Source organism: Octodon degus, unplaced genomic scaffold (assembly GCF_000260255.1).
Source record: "Octodon degus isolate 3935 unplaced genomic scaffold, OctDeg1.0 scaffold00011, whole genome shotgun sequence".
In the NCBI taxonomy this organism is placed as follows: Eukaryota; Metazoa; Chordata; class Mammalia; order Rodentia; family Octodontidae; genus Octodon; species Octodon degus.
Genome location: NW_004524587.1, coordinates 28,139,493 through 28,154,790, shown reverse-complemented (window position 1 = coordinate 28,154,790; position 15,298 = coordinate 28,139,493). Strand labels below are relative to the sequence as shown.

Sequence of the window (15,298 nt, the reverse complement as noted above, 5' to 3'; positions counted from 1 at the left end):
CAGTTTTTATTGTTATATTCAGTTATGTTTGTAAATAATTCATTTTCAACTTGCAAACTATTAAAAAAAATTTTTAATCCAGTTTCTGGGATGGTGAGATAGCTCAGCAGACTAAGCACCTGCTTAGGCAAGCTCAAGGACCAGGTTTGATTCTCACCACCCCCAGTTGCACTGAGCCAACCACAGAGATCAGGTGTGGTTGTAAATGCTTGCAATCCCAGCACTGGGGAGGCTGAAAACAGGAGGATCACTACAAGTCTGAGCTGCATAATGATAGAAACATCACCATAGGCACAGTAGCTGCCAATCAGGTCCCAGGTCTTCCTGTGCCAGCCACATGGACTCTCCACATTGTTAGTATAGACCATGGTAGTGACCAGGTAGAAGTGGAGCTTCAGGTGGCACTGTTGTTTGAAAGAAAATCAGAACTGATAAGTCACTTCTACTTAATAAATTCTACTTCCAAGACATCCTTATCACATATACCTTCATAGCTAACACCCTCTTACCAACTTATCAGTTCAAATTCATACTTGGCCTTTCACTTCTACAGGTCTACTAGTGGGATGTGGTCATGGCCCCTGCAATAGCCCATGGTTGTTCCAAAACCAATATAACCACCAAACTACAACAGCTATTTCCCAAACACACAGAGAACGAGAACCTAAAGATAATTGAAAACAGGACCTTCTCAGTCTCTGGGTATTAATAGTATAATTAAAGCTCTTTCTCATACCAATTCAACTTCCTGGGATATTCTTCCTATAGCTGTCTAGTTCACAGAGAATTTTGTTTCTCTTTAGTTTTTTCTAACTGAGATATATGACACCACTCTTTTTATACTATCCAGCAGCATATATGGAAATCTTTCTGAGGGGGAACATCTGTGTGTCTCCAGGACAGGATAGTAAAGATGTGTGAGTCTCAAGAGGTTCATATGAAACCTTCAAAGGCCCTTTATAGTCTTCCCCACTTATCACTTCACAAGAAACAACTTGAAGGCAAGAGAAAAGCATGTTTCTTAGATTGATTCTTAATTTCTTGCCCAGACTCCTGAGCTGAAGTGATACACCAACTTAAACCTCCTAAATAACTGGAACCACAGGCATGAAGAATTGTATCAAAGTAAAAAACATCTTGTAACTCAAAGGGAGCACTCAAATTGATAAAGACTAAGGTTTTTCTAAATCCTGTTTAGAGAGTATATGTCCCTTGCCTTCCGAGGGAATAGAAGCTCTGAGTACCTACCTGATTCAGAATCAGTTTGCCCTTCTTTCTCAGGGATATTGAAGGTGTGATGAAATGATAAGACATAGTATGCCCACAGATACTGATTGTACATCCAACACTCTTGTAGAAATGCCTGGTGCAGGTTTACCTGTTACATTGCCTGCTTGAGGACAGATGGCAAGTGGTCCTGAATAGAGAGGATCCAGTCAGGCATTCTCTTCCAGTTCACCACAATGGTATTTAGGAAAGAAATGGCAAAACATTTCCCCATGTTTGCCAGTTTGTCTAGGGTAGCCCCCAACTTAGAGAAACATTGTCCCTCATGCATGGAAATAGGGCTTTCTCAGTGATCTTGTCATGTACTCAGAGTAAAAGAACTTCAATAACCTTGACCCAGAATAATGTCATGTATCATCCAAAGGGGTACAAAATGGAAAACTTTTCCCTTTCCTCAATCCCAACAAGTTTTCACCAGGGCCCTGAGGTGCAGGTGTTTTGCTGTTCTTTCCCCAAAGCTTTGTAGGATTTTGATCCTTTGTGGGAAAAGATCTTGAGGAATGGTCTCTGCCTGCATTTTTAGAGACAAGTTGTCTCTGGTTTTACCACTTGACTGCACTTTCTCATTAATACCTGACAGATGTCCATAAAAAGTTGTTTGTTATGGATGTAAACTCCACTTTGGGGCTTTGGTCTCCAGGGATTTTATACCCTCACCCTAGTTCATGAAAACCCCTTGTACACTGATAGAAGTAAGCTAAGCCAATGCTCATATCCACCTATCCTCCATAAGCTTATTTTACCTTAGGTCAGGATAATTATTCACCAAGCCACAGCCATAGGGACATTGGGCTCTCATATTACCTCTGTCTTCATTCATTCTCTGAAGAAAATAAGTTTTTCTCCATTCCTAACTCAAAGAACAGATGGGTGTGGTTTCCAAACAAACATTTATTCTCCTGACCAAGATATACATTCCCCTCCTTCACCCTTGCACACTCCCACCACAAAATTCTCTGTCCTCCACAAAAAGATGCCTCTGTGGCAGAAGAAAGCCCTGTTGTAGAATATGTCTATGTTGGCTTCTCCAGGCTTCCAAGCCTGGCTGATGTTCTCATTCACTATTTTGTGCTTGTTGTCTGAGATGGCTTCTCTGCTGCCTTCTGAGCATAGAGCTTAGTCCATAAAGCCACTTCCTTGGTTTTCAGCCCCTGGGCAGCCTTGGTAGTAGCTCCAATCTGCAGATACCCTTCATCTTGATCATATTTTGGCCAGTGGGGAAGTCCTTCCCCATTGGGATTCCTGGAAACAAAATAAAATAGAAATTCTGAAAAGCTGCTGAATGGTACATTTCATGTAGTTTTGAAGGGTTCCCCTGGCTAATCACTGCCAAGATGCTCAAGCCTCTCCACAGAAATGGAGCTGTCCATCCTGTGGGAACTTGCTGCTTTGTAGCAAGATCTCATTATCAAAGTACTACTGTCACAGGGCCAGGGCTTTGATTACACAAGTTATCAAAGCCCCCTTTCCCTACAGGTATGCAACGTACTTCCCCAACTTGTCTACCAACCCTGCTCCATATTTGCCGTCATCCTTACCCATTCCGAGCAAAGTTGGCCCAGAATTTCATCACCATCTTGCTGAGATTGATCTCTTCTTCTGATGCACCCTCTATGAGGAACAAAGAAAAATTTTATAACTTAAAATGTGGTTCATGGAGCTATAATGGCAGCAGCACCCTTGCAGAACCAGTTTTAGCCCTTTATCTGCCCACTGAGTGAAAATCTGTATTTTAAGGAAATTCTGGTTTATTAATATAGTCTTTCATTTGAGAATGACTGATGTAGGACTCTGCAATAGACGTCCAATGTATGTGTGAGGTACTTAATTTTTATCTACTGTGTCCACCTGCCACCTTCCACCCTCACACTATCACAGTGACACACCAGGAATTTCCTCTGCACTGTAGGATTGCAGGCTGTTGCAGAAGTTTTTTCTCAATCTCTAAACATACCTACATAGTCATAGAATCTGCAAAGGTGTTAAGGAGTCACCCAACTAAGAGATGCCCACAGGCACACGTGTGTTGTGAGCATCCATAAGGCTGGCCACAATTCATCAGCAACAGCTGGACATGGAAGGCATTGAAAGCATTTCTGAATGGTTTCCTTTAAATAAAATGTGAGTGAAACCATATGAGTTTTATACACATAGATCAAATGAAAGGCGAATGGATACATGGGACACTCGATTCCGGCATACCAACAATTCAGATGTATCGGTTCTGATAGACGATTGTGAGTGGCACATCAAACAGCAACATTCTTGTCCCCAAGCCAACCACACAGGTGATCACCCACCTCTCTTACTGATGTCACAGGTCAGTATTCAGAGTCAAACCATGATTGGGGACACATGAATACCCCTTATCCTTCATTGCATTAGACAGGAGAAAAGCCAAGGACTATGCAATGTAGCTGAGCCATGTGATAGCAGAACAATGAACCAAGATGGGGAGAGAAGATGAAATGCACTCAAGGTCATCAAATTAGGAGTGGCTCCCATGCCTCTGCACTTAAAGTTAAGAACCAGCAAAGAGCTATTACCTTTCAAAAATGGTGCACCAAGTACTGAGAAAATCTCATCGCCATGGTCTCCTACAACACTGGTATCTTTTAAGGGTGATGAGAAGCTTGGGCGATATTGGAACTCATACATGTAGGTGGGGGCTCCAGCATCTGTGAAGACACAGACCACACACAAATCACATGACCAGATGCACCCCAGAAGTATAGCAACATCTTCAGCTTCTCAGAAAGTCCCTAGCTATCAGCAGGAGATTGAAACAGCGTTTTAGGAAAGCTCCTCACCTAGGTTAGAGCAATACACATTGTGGAAGTGGAATTAGGATTGGGCAAAACATTTATTAAATGACATAGCAGAGGACCACAATAAACCCAGGATGAATACACTGGATGTGTGTCATTGACATCACACAAGTAGTCATGCCTTGAAGAATATTTCCAACAGAATAGGTGCTTTTGACTCAGCTTCACTAAGCTCCCATGTTTTTCTCAACCTTTTAGAGAACTTTAGGAAAATACTAGCTGCTTATTTAAAAGAAGCATATTAAAATGCAAACATATGTAGCGAGGAAACAAATGTCCATTGCATTTTAGGAAACTGCAAAACTTGGAGTATAACATTTTTGTCACTTCCCATATAAAACCTCTTGCTTATCTTGGGGAATCTTAAAATGTCTGTTTCACTGCCATCACTAACAGCAACTTGCCCAAACACCATCAAGATGTTGCTTTTCTTTCCTGCTGACAGAATCATCAGAACCACCAACCCGTGCTCTACAAGACAAACTTGCTGACCTAGCCAGGGAGCTCAGGCCTTTCCATTGGTCCTACTGTCCCCAGGGAGATCACTCTATGAGAAGAGAGATTCAGTCTCAAATCATGCTGATGATAATTTTACATTTATCCAATGGATACAGAAAAAAAGAGAGAGAAAAACATGCAAAAACTAAAACAAGAGCACTCATAATTCCATCACTCATGAGACTTATTTTATATTTTAGTGCATAAGTCTTATGAATATAAATTGAGGTAATATTGTATATGTTAACTTCCAAAACAAGACTGTGGTGCCCCTCCAGGTCATATAGAAACACGTTTTATGTTTCATCTGAAGCAATTTTCACATCTGTCAATACTGGGAGGTGGGCAGCTCAGAGACAAAAACTGGCAAGATGGTGTTCCTCTCCTGTCCAATGCTTGGGACTTACCTCTGTGTCCACGGGCAGTAATCACAGATGGAACACCAAAAATCCGATCTGCAACCAACTCCATTAAGTGTTCATGCTCTTTGGCAAAGTCACTTGTCCCTCCTAAGTACATCTCAAACATCACCATCATGGTATCCTCTGAGATGTTCTGAAAGGTGGCAAAAAAAAAAATGATAACCCCTGCCTGGTGAATAACGTGGTTTCTCCAGCCAGCTAAGAGGCTTTGTTTATCCTGAAACTTTTATACCATAAAAACCCTTCTCAGGATACTGATATGGGGGGAAAAATGGGGTCAAAATTTCCAATCCCAGTTTTTCTTTTCTGTCATTGAATTGGTCTGTACTTTGGGGCAAATCTTTTATCCTTGCTCCTTAATCAATTCCCATAATTTCCCAGCCTCTTACAAGAAAGTGTTTGAACTTCTCTGTGGTTGTCATTTCTGGCCTCTGGTCCAAACTGTCTTCAGAGGACAAATAGGCCATAATCTGCTTAAAATATTGGTAAAGCATCATGAATTCTCAAAAATTCAAAGTAAAAGCCAAACAACAAACACTTAAACCTATGTAAAATGAAGTTTCAATTGGGACCTTGACAGTTTTTTCATCAGTTTGAAAGACAAAAACAATGCAAAAATGGACTCAGAAGTTCAAGGAGCCAAATAGAGTAAAATACATATATATTGGCTTGCCATGGTACACAATTGTCATCCAAGCAGTAAAGAAACATTTAAGCCAGCATAGTGTTGAATCAGAGGGCTCAGTGACAAGGGGAATAGACCACAGTCTCTGGTGACTAAAAAAATATTAACCATGTGGCTTTGGTCCTTTGAAAACCCCTGAAATCCTTCTAAAGTGAAAACTGCAGAATTTTCAGCATGTGACGCCCTTTCTGAACTTCTGCATCAATACACTTGACCCAAATTTTGCCTGGCTTCTAGTAACTAAAAACATGTGCTACAACAACTCCAGACCCCTACAATGCCTGCCTAAGACTATTCAATGATTTCATGTATGAAATAGCTGTTTTCTCTATCCTAGTCTTGCTGCACATAGACATAATTATGAACTTTCTCTTAGAGCAATTACCTTATAAACTTTCAACCATAAATCTTTTTTCTGCCCTTTGAAATAAAAATCTCACACCCAAAATGCTTTTCTCAAGGACCTTAGAGTACTTTTTATACAAATGTGTTGAAATTCCTTAGAGATTTAAACATTTGAAATAACTCTTGATCACCTCCTGGCCAATCTCCATTGGTCAACCAACGCCTAAATTCAACAAAAGCCTCACGTCAACTTACACTTCTGCTTCTGTGACACAGGTCTACTTGTTCTGCAGATGAGTGTGAAAGAACAATCCTTTAGTCTGGTCATGTGGATTCATTCACATTACATGCCTGTGCTCACTCACCCTGGAGACATCTCCAACCACGGTCTCAGGGATGGGAATTCTTTTTTTTTTTTTTCAAAGTTTTATTGATAAACAGCAATAAGACAGTTTCAAATCAAATTGGAAGCACAGTTTCAACAAATAATACACTGCATATATTCTTCTTAGTGGTTAATTGCTGTACAAGATGCGGACTTGTGATCCTATTTACAAACACCATTAGAACAAATCATTCTATTCATTAAGAGAATGCAACTATATATCTATGCCAACCTCTTTGAATACACAGATACAAAATGGACATTCATCGGTATACCCCATTGTTTCTAAGATCCATTATTGAATATTATAGGTGTGTAAACTCAGCAAAATATTCTAAAAGAGTCCAGTAGCCCATAATAGCATTGGGTCTTCTGTTTAACTGGCAATGTCAGAAATTATTGACCTGAGTCCCCCACAGCTCAAATCTTGGAAACTACCAAGATGCCCATCACCTGAGGAATGGTTGAGAAAGATGTGGTATTTTTACACAATGGAATATTATTCAGCTATTAAGAATGATAAACTGCAAGCCTTTATATTGAAGTGGATGCCACTTGAACATATACTCATAAGTGAAATAAACCCGACACACATGTGTAAATATCGTATAGTCTCCCTAGTATAAGAACTCTAAAGAAGAAATACAAATAGAAAGATATAATACAAGGAAAGGGAAGGCAGGATCTCAAGGACTAACTAATCAAGAAAGGGAAAGGAGATAAGCTAGGAAACATGGCAATGTTAAGCCATGCAGTTATATGTAAAAGATGAGCAAGGAAATGATCCTGAGAATATTCAGGGATGGGAATTCTTGATGTGCTTTGTCTTTTCTCTATTGCTATCCCATTTCTGAATAATAACTTTTCCAACACTTTAGCTTAGTATCTCTGTTAAAACTATTATTTTTTTTCAAATGCAAAGCCTTTTGTCACAATTTGAAGCCCATTTTAACTCACTGAGAAGAGACTTTCTCTGAATCTTCCCAATGAGGGGCTCAACCATGTGTGTGAAGATCAATAGGAACTATGAGCCCTGGCAAAAAGTGGTAGCTGTTGTGCCTCAGCCTGATCCTCATGGGCTTCTAAAGTCCTTTTCTTTCTAGGCATCAGAGGCTCTTCCACCTGTACTTTCATTCTCTACAGATATAACAGCCAGGACAATTCAGTATTCATTAATGGGAAGACAATCAAAGGGTATTTGGCCAAAGGTTTCCCTGGCATCTACCAGTCTAGGGACAACTGGACTACCCTGAAGAGGATTTCTGGGAAAATGCTCATGCATGCCAAAAGTATTCCTGCCCTGGGCTCCAATGGGGTTTGGCAAAGAAAAAAAAGCATATGAACAGAAGTTGGAGAGATGATGATGCAGGTAGATGCATCTGTCCTAGAGAGCTATATCTCACCATTGGAATAAAACAGCCAAACTCTTGCTTTTTGATTTTCACAATAAAGGGAAAAAGTGCTGAAATTCTTCTCAGCTATTAAGGGCACAGAAGTGCACCTGTGTCAGTGTCAGCCATGTGGATGAGTCATGGCCATTGGTTGGCCAATTTGCTTTCTGTGAAAGCCTAAGAAAATGGTTTCTCTCCATGTGACTATACTTAGGCACACTCCACATCATTGATCACTGACAAAGGATCTACAAACTGAGGTACAGAGTCTTAGGATAAATCCTGAGGGGATTTGACTGACTTTATCAGATATAAAATCTACAATTCTTGTTCCATAGGTCTTGCTTTATCTTGATCTTAACCATCCAGCAGAAAAGTATAAAAACGAAGTATAAGAAGTAAAGCCATGTTATTATGTTGAGCTGTAGGGGACTCAGGTCAACAACTTCTGACATTTCCAGTCACCTGGAAGACCCAATATTATTATGGACTATTGAACTATTTTGGAATATTTTGCTGAATTCACACATCTATAATATTTAAATGATGGAACTAAACAAAAAAGGGGATCCAGATGAATGACCATTTTGTATCTTTGTATTCAAAATGGTTAAGATAGATATATAGATACATTCTCTTAATTCAATGAATAGAGTAATTTGTTCTAATAGTGTTTGTAAATAGGATATTATATATACATCTTGTACAACAAATACCCACTAGGAAGACAGTATGCAGTGTGTTAACTATTGAAACTGTCCTACCAATTTGATTTGAAGAAAAAAAAAGAAGTGCACCTGTCTGAATGCCAGTACATTCTCACCTTTGGAAGGATCCAGCCAAAGTCTTGCTTGTTAATTCCCACAATGTAGGGCACAGTACTGAAATTCTTTTCAGCCAGAATGTCTTTTGGTGCCTTGGGCAGCAGCACTCCATCAACCACAATGGTCATAGGTGAATAGTGCTGGGAAGTAGAAAGAAATGTATTGTCTCTGATTAGCCTCCCCAGTTGATGCTCACATCTCTGCTCTGGCTGACTGAGGGCAAGGGAGGAACCATAGACTGCCCTGGTGATCAGCAGTGACCACACATGCTTAAGGTCCAAACAATGGGGCTACGTAAGAAAATAAAAGACAGAATTTTGGGGAGCTTCTTATGACAAGGTGATGGTGGAAGTGAAAAACAGGTCATCCTTATTCAATTTAAGGATGATTTTATATATATATATATATATATATATATATCAGTGGAATACATATTCAATATGATTTCATGTGTGTGTGTGTGTGTGTGTGTGTATGTGTGTGTTGACTGTGCAACACAGACAGGGCAAATCCTACTGCAAAACATTGAGAGAAAACTGAATTTGGGTTTGAATACAGCTGCCTTGGAAAGATGACTGACTTTGCAAAAGAAGCAGCTCATCTGAAGGAAAATTTCTGAAAGCTACATGGACAGATGCCTGCCATCTGCATAGCACTAGGGTGATGGATGCTACTGACAGGTGACTAGAAACATTGGTATCCCCAATCAGAAACAAATGCCTGAACAAAGGGACAGAGTCAATGAGCAGGAAAAAAAAGTATCTCAAAGAGCTTTGGGCTTGAGCATATGCCTTGGAGAAAGGACAACAAAGAGGCTTGTGTGGAGGAGCACATGTTCTACACAGCAGGCAAATTGTCAGGCTTGTTTGCAAAACTAACTCACAGAAGCTGCTATAGTTTGAATTGTAAATGCCCCACAAAGGTCTATTATGAGATACTTGGTCTCCAGCCAAGTGCTACTTGGAGATGGCGCAACTTTAAGACATTAGACTAGTAGATTTTGAGGTCATTAGGGATGTGCTCTTAAAATGGCTGTCAGTACTCTGTCCTTTTCCCCTCCCTACTACCAGGGAATGAGGTAAATGGTTTTGCTCCTCTGTGTGTTACCACTATGATGTCTTGGTACAGAACCAAACAGGGTCAAAGGACCATGGGATGAAAGGGCCAAGACCCTGAGCCATAATGAATTTGTTTTCTCATTATGTGTTGATTATCTCAAGTATTCACTACAGTAATGGAAAGCTTACTAAGAGAAGAACTGAGGGGATACAGATACAAGGGTGACATTCTCTATTTTATGGTGACAGAAATCTGGAGGTAGCAGAAGGCATGGGAATGGGAAATGTAAAGTAGAAGTAAGGAAATTCTGGAAGATAAAAATTGTATGTTTGTTGAGAGCAGCACCTATGGGGGAAACACAGTGATGTATGAGTCATGAGAATAACAGTAATGGTCAGCGTCTGATGTCCACTCAGTGATGCTGGTAGATGGCCTGTTGGAATCACTTGCAAAGCATTGCTTTGGTCTGAAAATTCAGGGGAACCTTTCCTCCTTTCATTTTGCTATACCCTACGCCATTAGCAAGTCCTGCTATCTGTTCTCAAAATTATCCAGATTCCACCTAATTCTCTCTCCATCTCATTACTCTAGCTCTGGCATAATCCACAAAATCTCCTTGTTTGAGCTACTTCAGTACAGTGGTCTCACAGTTTGTCTCTGCCTCTGCCCTGCCCTTCCTTCTGTCTGGACCACACTGTACAGACATTTGGGCAATCTAAGATCATGTCACTCTTCTGTTCACAGTCTCTGAACACCTCTCCCCTGCTGCTGAATCACAGTGAAAATCCTTCCATTGAACACTGTACCCCATCTCCCAGGGCCTCAGCCCCTAGGCTGCTCCATTTCTTCCTTGCTCTGCACCCTAAACACCAACCTCCTGTATTGGGGGCTTTGTAGCTGCTATTTTCATACCCTGGAACATTCTCCATGTTCCTTACCACTGGCTTCTTTCATCCTCTAGCAATGGACTCAGATGACACCCACTCTTCAAACCATCCCCTCACTCTGCTATTCACAGGCACTATTGGAACCCCCTCTTATCCTCGCCAATCCAATACTCTCAATCAGTAAGTCTGTTCCCTGGGCTCAGCCACATCCTCTTCACTTACATTTCCTACTTCCAAAACCTCTACACTCTTTCTCTATTGCTTGCTTTCTTTTTAATCTTCACTCTGCCCATTTTGGACATACACATAGACTATTCATGTATTTCTTCACTGAACTCCCCCCCCCCAACTTGGGCACAAGCCTTGAAAAGAGCAGAGAAATTCATCTTCTTACCTTCTCTACCCCAACTACTAAATTAAATCAAGTCCTGCCACCTGCTTCTTAAACCTTTGCTGAATGAAAGTATAAATCTCACATCAATTTCAAACCCTCTAAGTGCAAGAATCCCCAGAAAGAGAGAAGAGAGGAAGGGACAGTAAGATACTGTAACAGTAATGTCTCCAGAACTTGACAACTCAGGGCAGAAGTGGATCTGCAAGGACAATCTCAGAGTTTCCTGGCTGGTAGGAGGACATTATTGTCTTGGGGCCTAAGATAGTAGTCTCATTTTCTGCCCAAACCTGTGGCCTCCTGAGGAACCTGTCTTTCTTAATAAAGCCTTCTAAGCTCCTTATCCAGTTCTTTGTCTCCCAGAGTGGAATGTTATGATGCAGCCTCCTCTCACAGGGTCAGTTTGGATGGAATAAGTGTAAATGAGGAGTGTATGCCCACGGGATAAAGAATTACTGACCATCAGCACTGAACTGGAAAGTAGAAGAGTAGGTTCCAACAATCCCTCAAATCCTATAGGCTGTGCTACCCTGACAAGTGCTTCCACTTCTCTGGCCTCAGTAATGTGTACACAAGGAATGAACCTGATTCCACAAAACAGAATTATTTCATTCAAAGTGTGTTATAAGATAAAGTTGTAAACACTCAAAACCTGTAAAGAAGAAAACAAAGGTCCTGACCTCACTGAGGCCTCTGAGTAAATGGAGATTAAGAACTTTCTGTGAAACAAAGGCTGAGAATTCTGAGAAACCTTCCAAGGCTTCTACTATAGCTGTGTTTTACCTTGGATTTTTCTTTGTCTCAGGTGAAAAAGAGCATATGAATCCTACCATACCCTAAGCCAGTGATGGCGAACCTTTCAGAATTTTCAAAGATAATAAAAAGCTGGCTATGACACACATGCCTTCAGGTCATCACCATTGCTAAGCTATCTGCTCTTGAACTTTCAATTAACTGGATATCCTGGTGCATGTGATAGTTTTCTCCTAAAGGCCTCTTTAAATGAGTTCCTTTTATCTTCCATTAGAATATTCTTACTCAGGCAACTTCAAACTGATATATTTCTATCCCTACTTTTCTCTGCTATTCACCAAGATTTCAGAGACTGGAATGTTCCACTTTAGTTAACAAGTCTCAACTAGATGCGGGCAGTGACCAGTAAGGATAACTTCATTATGGGTTGCAGCCTGACTATACACAAATAGTGTTGTAAGTGATGTGTGTATCTGTGTGTCTGTATTCCTGAGTAAGCAGGCAGTCAGGGGAGTATTTTGACAAGATCTTAAAACATCTCAGAAGAAAGGTCTAGGGTCTTAAGTTCTGTGAGTTTCCCAAAGTTACCAACAATTCCTGTATAAGTGGGGACTTACTGAATCACGTGGCAAAAGGCTTAAACATTGGCCTCTTTCCACATATCAGAAAAGAGCTGGGTGTTAACCTTTCTGAAAACTGTGGTTACCTTATTTGAAGCAGATGAATCAGAAATCAAGGCTCAAAACCACATTTGACCTAATACATAGTCATTCAGGCAGAAAAATTGCTAGTGGCCTGCCTTGAGTATCCAGAAGATTCTTCCAGTATCCATGACTCAGAGAGAGAAGCCAGACCCTGGGGTGGCTCCTGGGGCCATAATTATACTAAAAAATGAAGAGTTCCCATGGGTGCTGGGTACTTTTTCTCAAGAACTTTTTCTTACTGAACTTCACTATGATGACACAATGGCATGACCAACAATAAATATTCTAGATTACTTTCCCTCAGAAGCAGTCTTGCTGGCAATTATAAATGCATGCTCTGTCTGTACTCCTACACACTTGGCCCACTAATAGATCTATGGATTTTGTTTGACTTTGGTCTTACAATAGGTATAATATTCAATTCAGGTATGCAACACCTTTTTTTCATTTTTTTTTATTTTTAGGGAAGGGCCCACAGGGTGTTCAGGGTCTCACTACTAGATCACACTCATAGTTATCACCTGCTTATAGCCTCCCAAGAGCTGGAATTACAAATACACACCACCACACCCAGTCTATAATATCTCTTCTGATATCACCCTCTATATAACTATCTTTCAGGGAGAGAGAGAGAATGACAAAGAGCAGGAAAAAGAGATGATTCTTTCCAGACAGAGGAATATGTGGATGGTGATGGTCACTGCATGGGATATTGGTGAATTTTATTCACACATAGAAAAAAGAATAGAAATAAACACAGAGGCGATACATTTGTCATTGCTTCTGGAGGCCTGTGTAATGGAAAGTGCATGTATGTTGACTGAATGACTCATGTGTGATGGACCAATTGAAATTGATATTAGATGAATAAAAAAAGAGAAGTGATTGAGATAGATAGATAGGATGATGATGGATAGATGGAAGGACAGATGGGTGAATGATACATGAACAAATGGCTAAAAAGATGGCTATCTTTGAATATTAAACAGGGAAAAGCCTTAGAATATCTAGATAATTGGCCAGTATTATGTTATAATTTAGTTATTATCTAAATTGCAGTCTCCTTAGAAAAATTGTGACAACTTTCTTAAAAGCCAGGTGCTTAATATACCCATTCTTAAAAATTTAGAATGATAGTTTCATTTAAAATATACAATGTATAATTTTTATTAATTCATACTAATTCTGCAGCACACCAAGTTATATTATATCTGAACAGAATGTCAAAATATTGTTTTAAAATGAGAGTACTGTAATACAGTTTTCTTTGTATTACTATTAGATATTTTCATATTTAACATACTTCACAATAAAAAAACAATAAATTTTCCAGTTTGGTTGAGAAGGATACACTGTACTAGCAGCTGATTGTCTATATAAGTACACAGCTAAATCAATAGCATGGAGTCACATACACACAGTAGAACAACTATAATGGATGCACCTACTATTTTCTGGCTTATCTCTAAGAGCTCATCCTCTGTCTTCTGGCGCAGACAATGAATAATGACATCAGATCTGTTGGATTCACACCCAGCTGCAGCTGCAATTTTCTGCAGAGATCATAGACAACAGCACAATTTAAGAGAAAGCTTTATTCTACATCAGTGTACACAGAGTAGTTCCACCCCAAGCCCAACCGCACAGGACACCTAAATATCCTATAGACCACAGTGAGTTCTGGGTTCTAAAGATTGTTGTTTGTGTTATTATTTATGGAATTGCAAAAAACATAAGCCACATACATAATATCTATATCTTTATTGCCTTGTCTTCTGAAGTAGGCTCAGTGTTCTCAAATGTGAATGTCACAAGAGGCCCTGTGAAGATGGGGGTAGTGAAGATCATGGAGTTCAGAACTACACTGTCTGAACCAAATACTACCTCTTAAATTTACCAGCCAATGGGCCTCAGAATTCCCACTTGTAGAAGAGTGTACTGATTACAACTATCTTATAATACATGTGACAAAAATTACAAGGGTATTGTGCCTCCCACACACTAAAGCCAGTACATAATTCATGAGGGTTATTCAAGGTGATTCACATGAAAGCACTTCAGAATGTACAGAATACAATTTAAATGTGAGCCCTGAAGCAGTTCTTCCTGCTTGGCTATTGCCCTCTCAGTGTCTTTAGAGAATCTCAGTTGACTCTCAAACAAGAAAAATACATGATTCTACATGAGCCAAAGAAAGGGTAAGCTAGCTGCCCAGCATAAGACTTACCTCAGCTTTGGCCTTGATATTGTTCCTAACTACATGGAAACTGAGGGCCACACCACTCTCAGAAATGGCCCTGTGGAAGAGGTTCTTAGCCAAGGGAGATAACACCTGGTAGGGGAGTGGAAAAGACATTTGATGTTCACAGGTATGGAGTCAGTGATTCACATGCATTCAAGGCTCCTTCCTCCTACTTCTCTGCCCTGGTCATTGACTTGGAGTCTCTAGTGCTCAGTGGACATAGAAGTCCTCGTCTGTCCCATATATATCGAAGCCTATCCTCTATCCTAAATTCTCAGCAGAGCAGAGGCAAAGCCCAGAGCCAGTGACAAAACAAAAATTATGTGGCATCTGCTCATCACGACAATCAAATCTGTTAGAATGTGATGTTAGGTATTTCTAACCACAAATTGTATTTCAAATTTTAATTGTTCATAACTGATCTTAATAAAATTGATCATGCATCCGATGAGAGTTTGGGTGTAGCTGCATCTCCTACGCTACACTGCTGACTTGATATTCCCAAATACTGGGGTTGGTCCTCAAGGCCACAAATAAATATCAAGTTCAAGTAAAAAGTCCTAATAGAGGCATACTCAAAAGATATATAATAATGCA

General features: G+C 40.1%; 1 protein-coding gene across 1 annotated transcript in view; it reads right to left on the bottom strand.

The window, feature by feature from the left end:
* Positions 1-2,160: 2,160 nt before the first annotated feature.
* LOC101574576 (liver carboxylesterase 1-like) overlaps positions 2,161-15,298 on the bottom strand; it is a 30,078-nt gene continuing 16,940 nt past the window's right edge. Inside the window, exons 6-12 of the mRNA XM_023709374.1 lie at positions 14,687-14,791; positions 13,908-14,012; positions 8,665-8,805; positions 5,021-5,168; positions 3,834-3,965; positions 2,826-2,898; positions 2,161-2,529 (exon numbers count right to left, since the gene is read on the bottom strand). Coding sequence (XP_023565142.1) covers positions 2,349-2,529; positions 2,826-2,898; positions 3,834-3,965; positions 5,021-5,168; positions 8,665-8,805; positions 13,908-14,012; positions 14,687-14,791 — 885 coding nt within the window. The 3' untranslated portion in view covers positions 2,161-2,348. The remainder of the gene's footprint in view (positions 2,530-2,825; positions 2,899-3,833; positions 3,966-5,020; positions 5,169-8,664; positions 8,806-13,907; positions 14,013-14,686; positions 14,792-15,298) is intronic.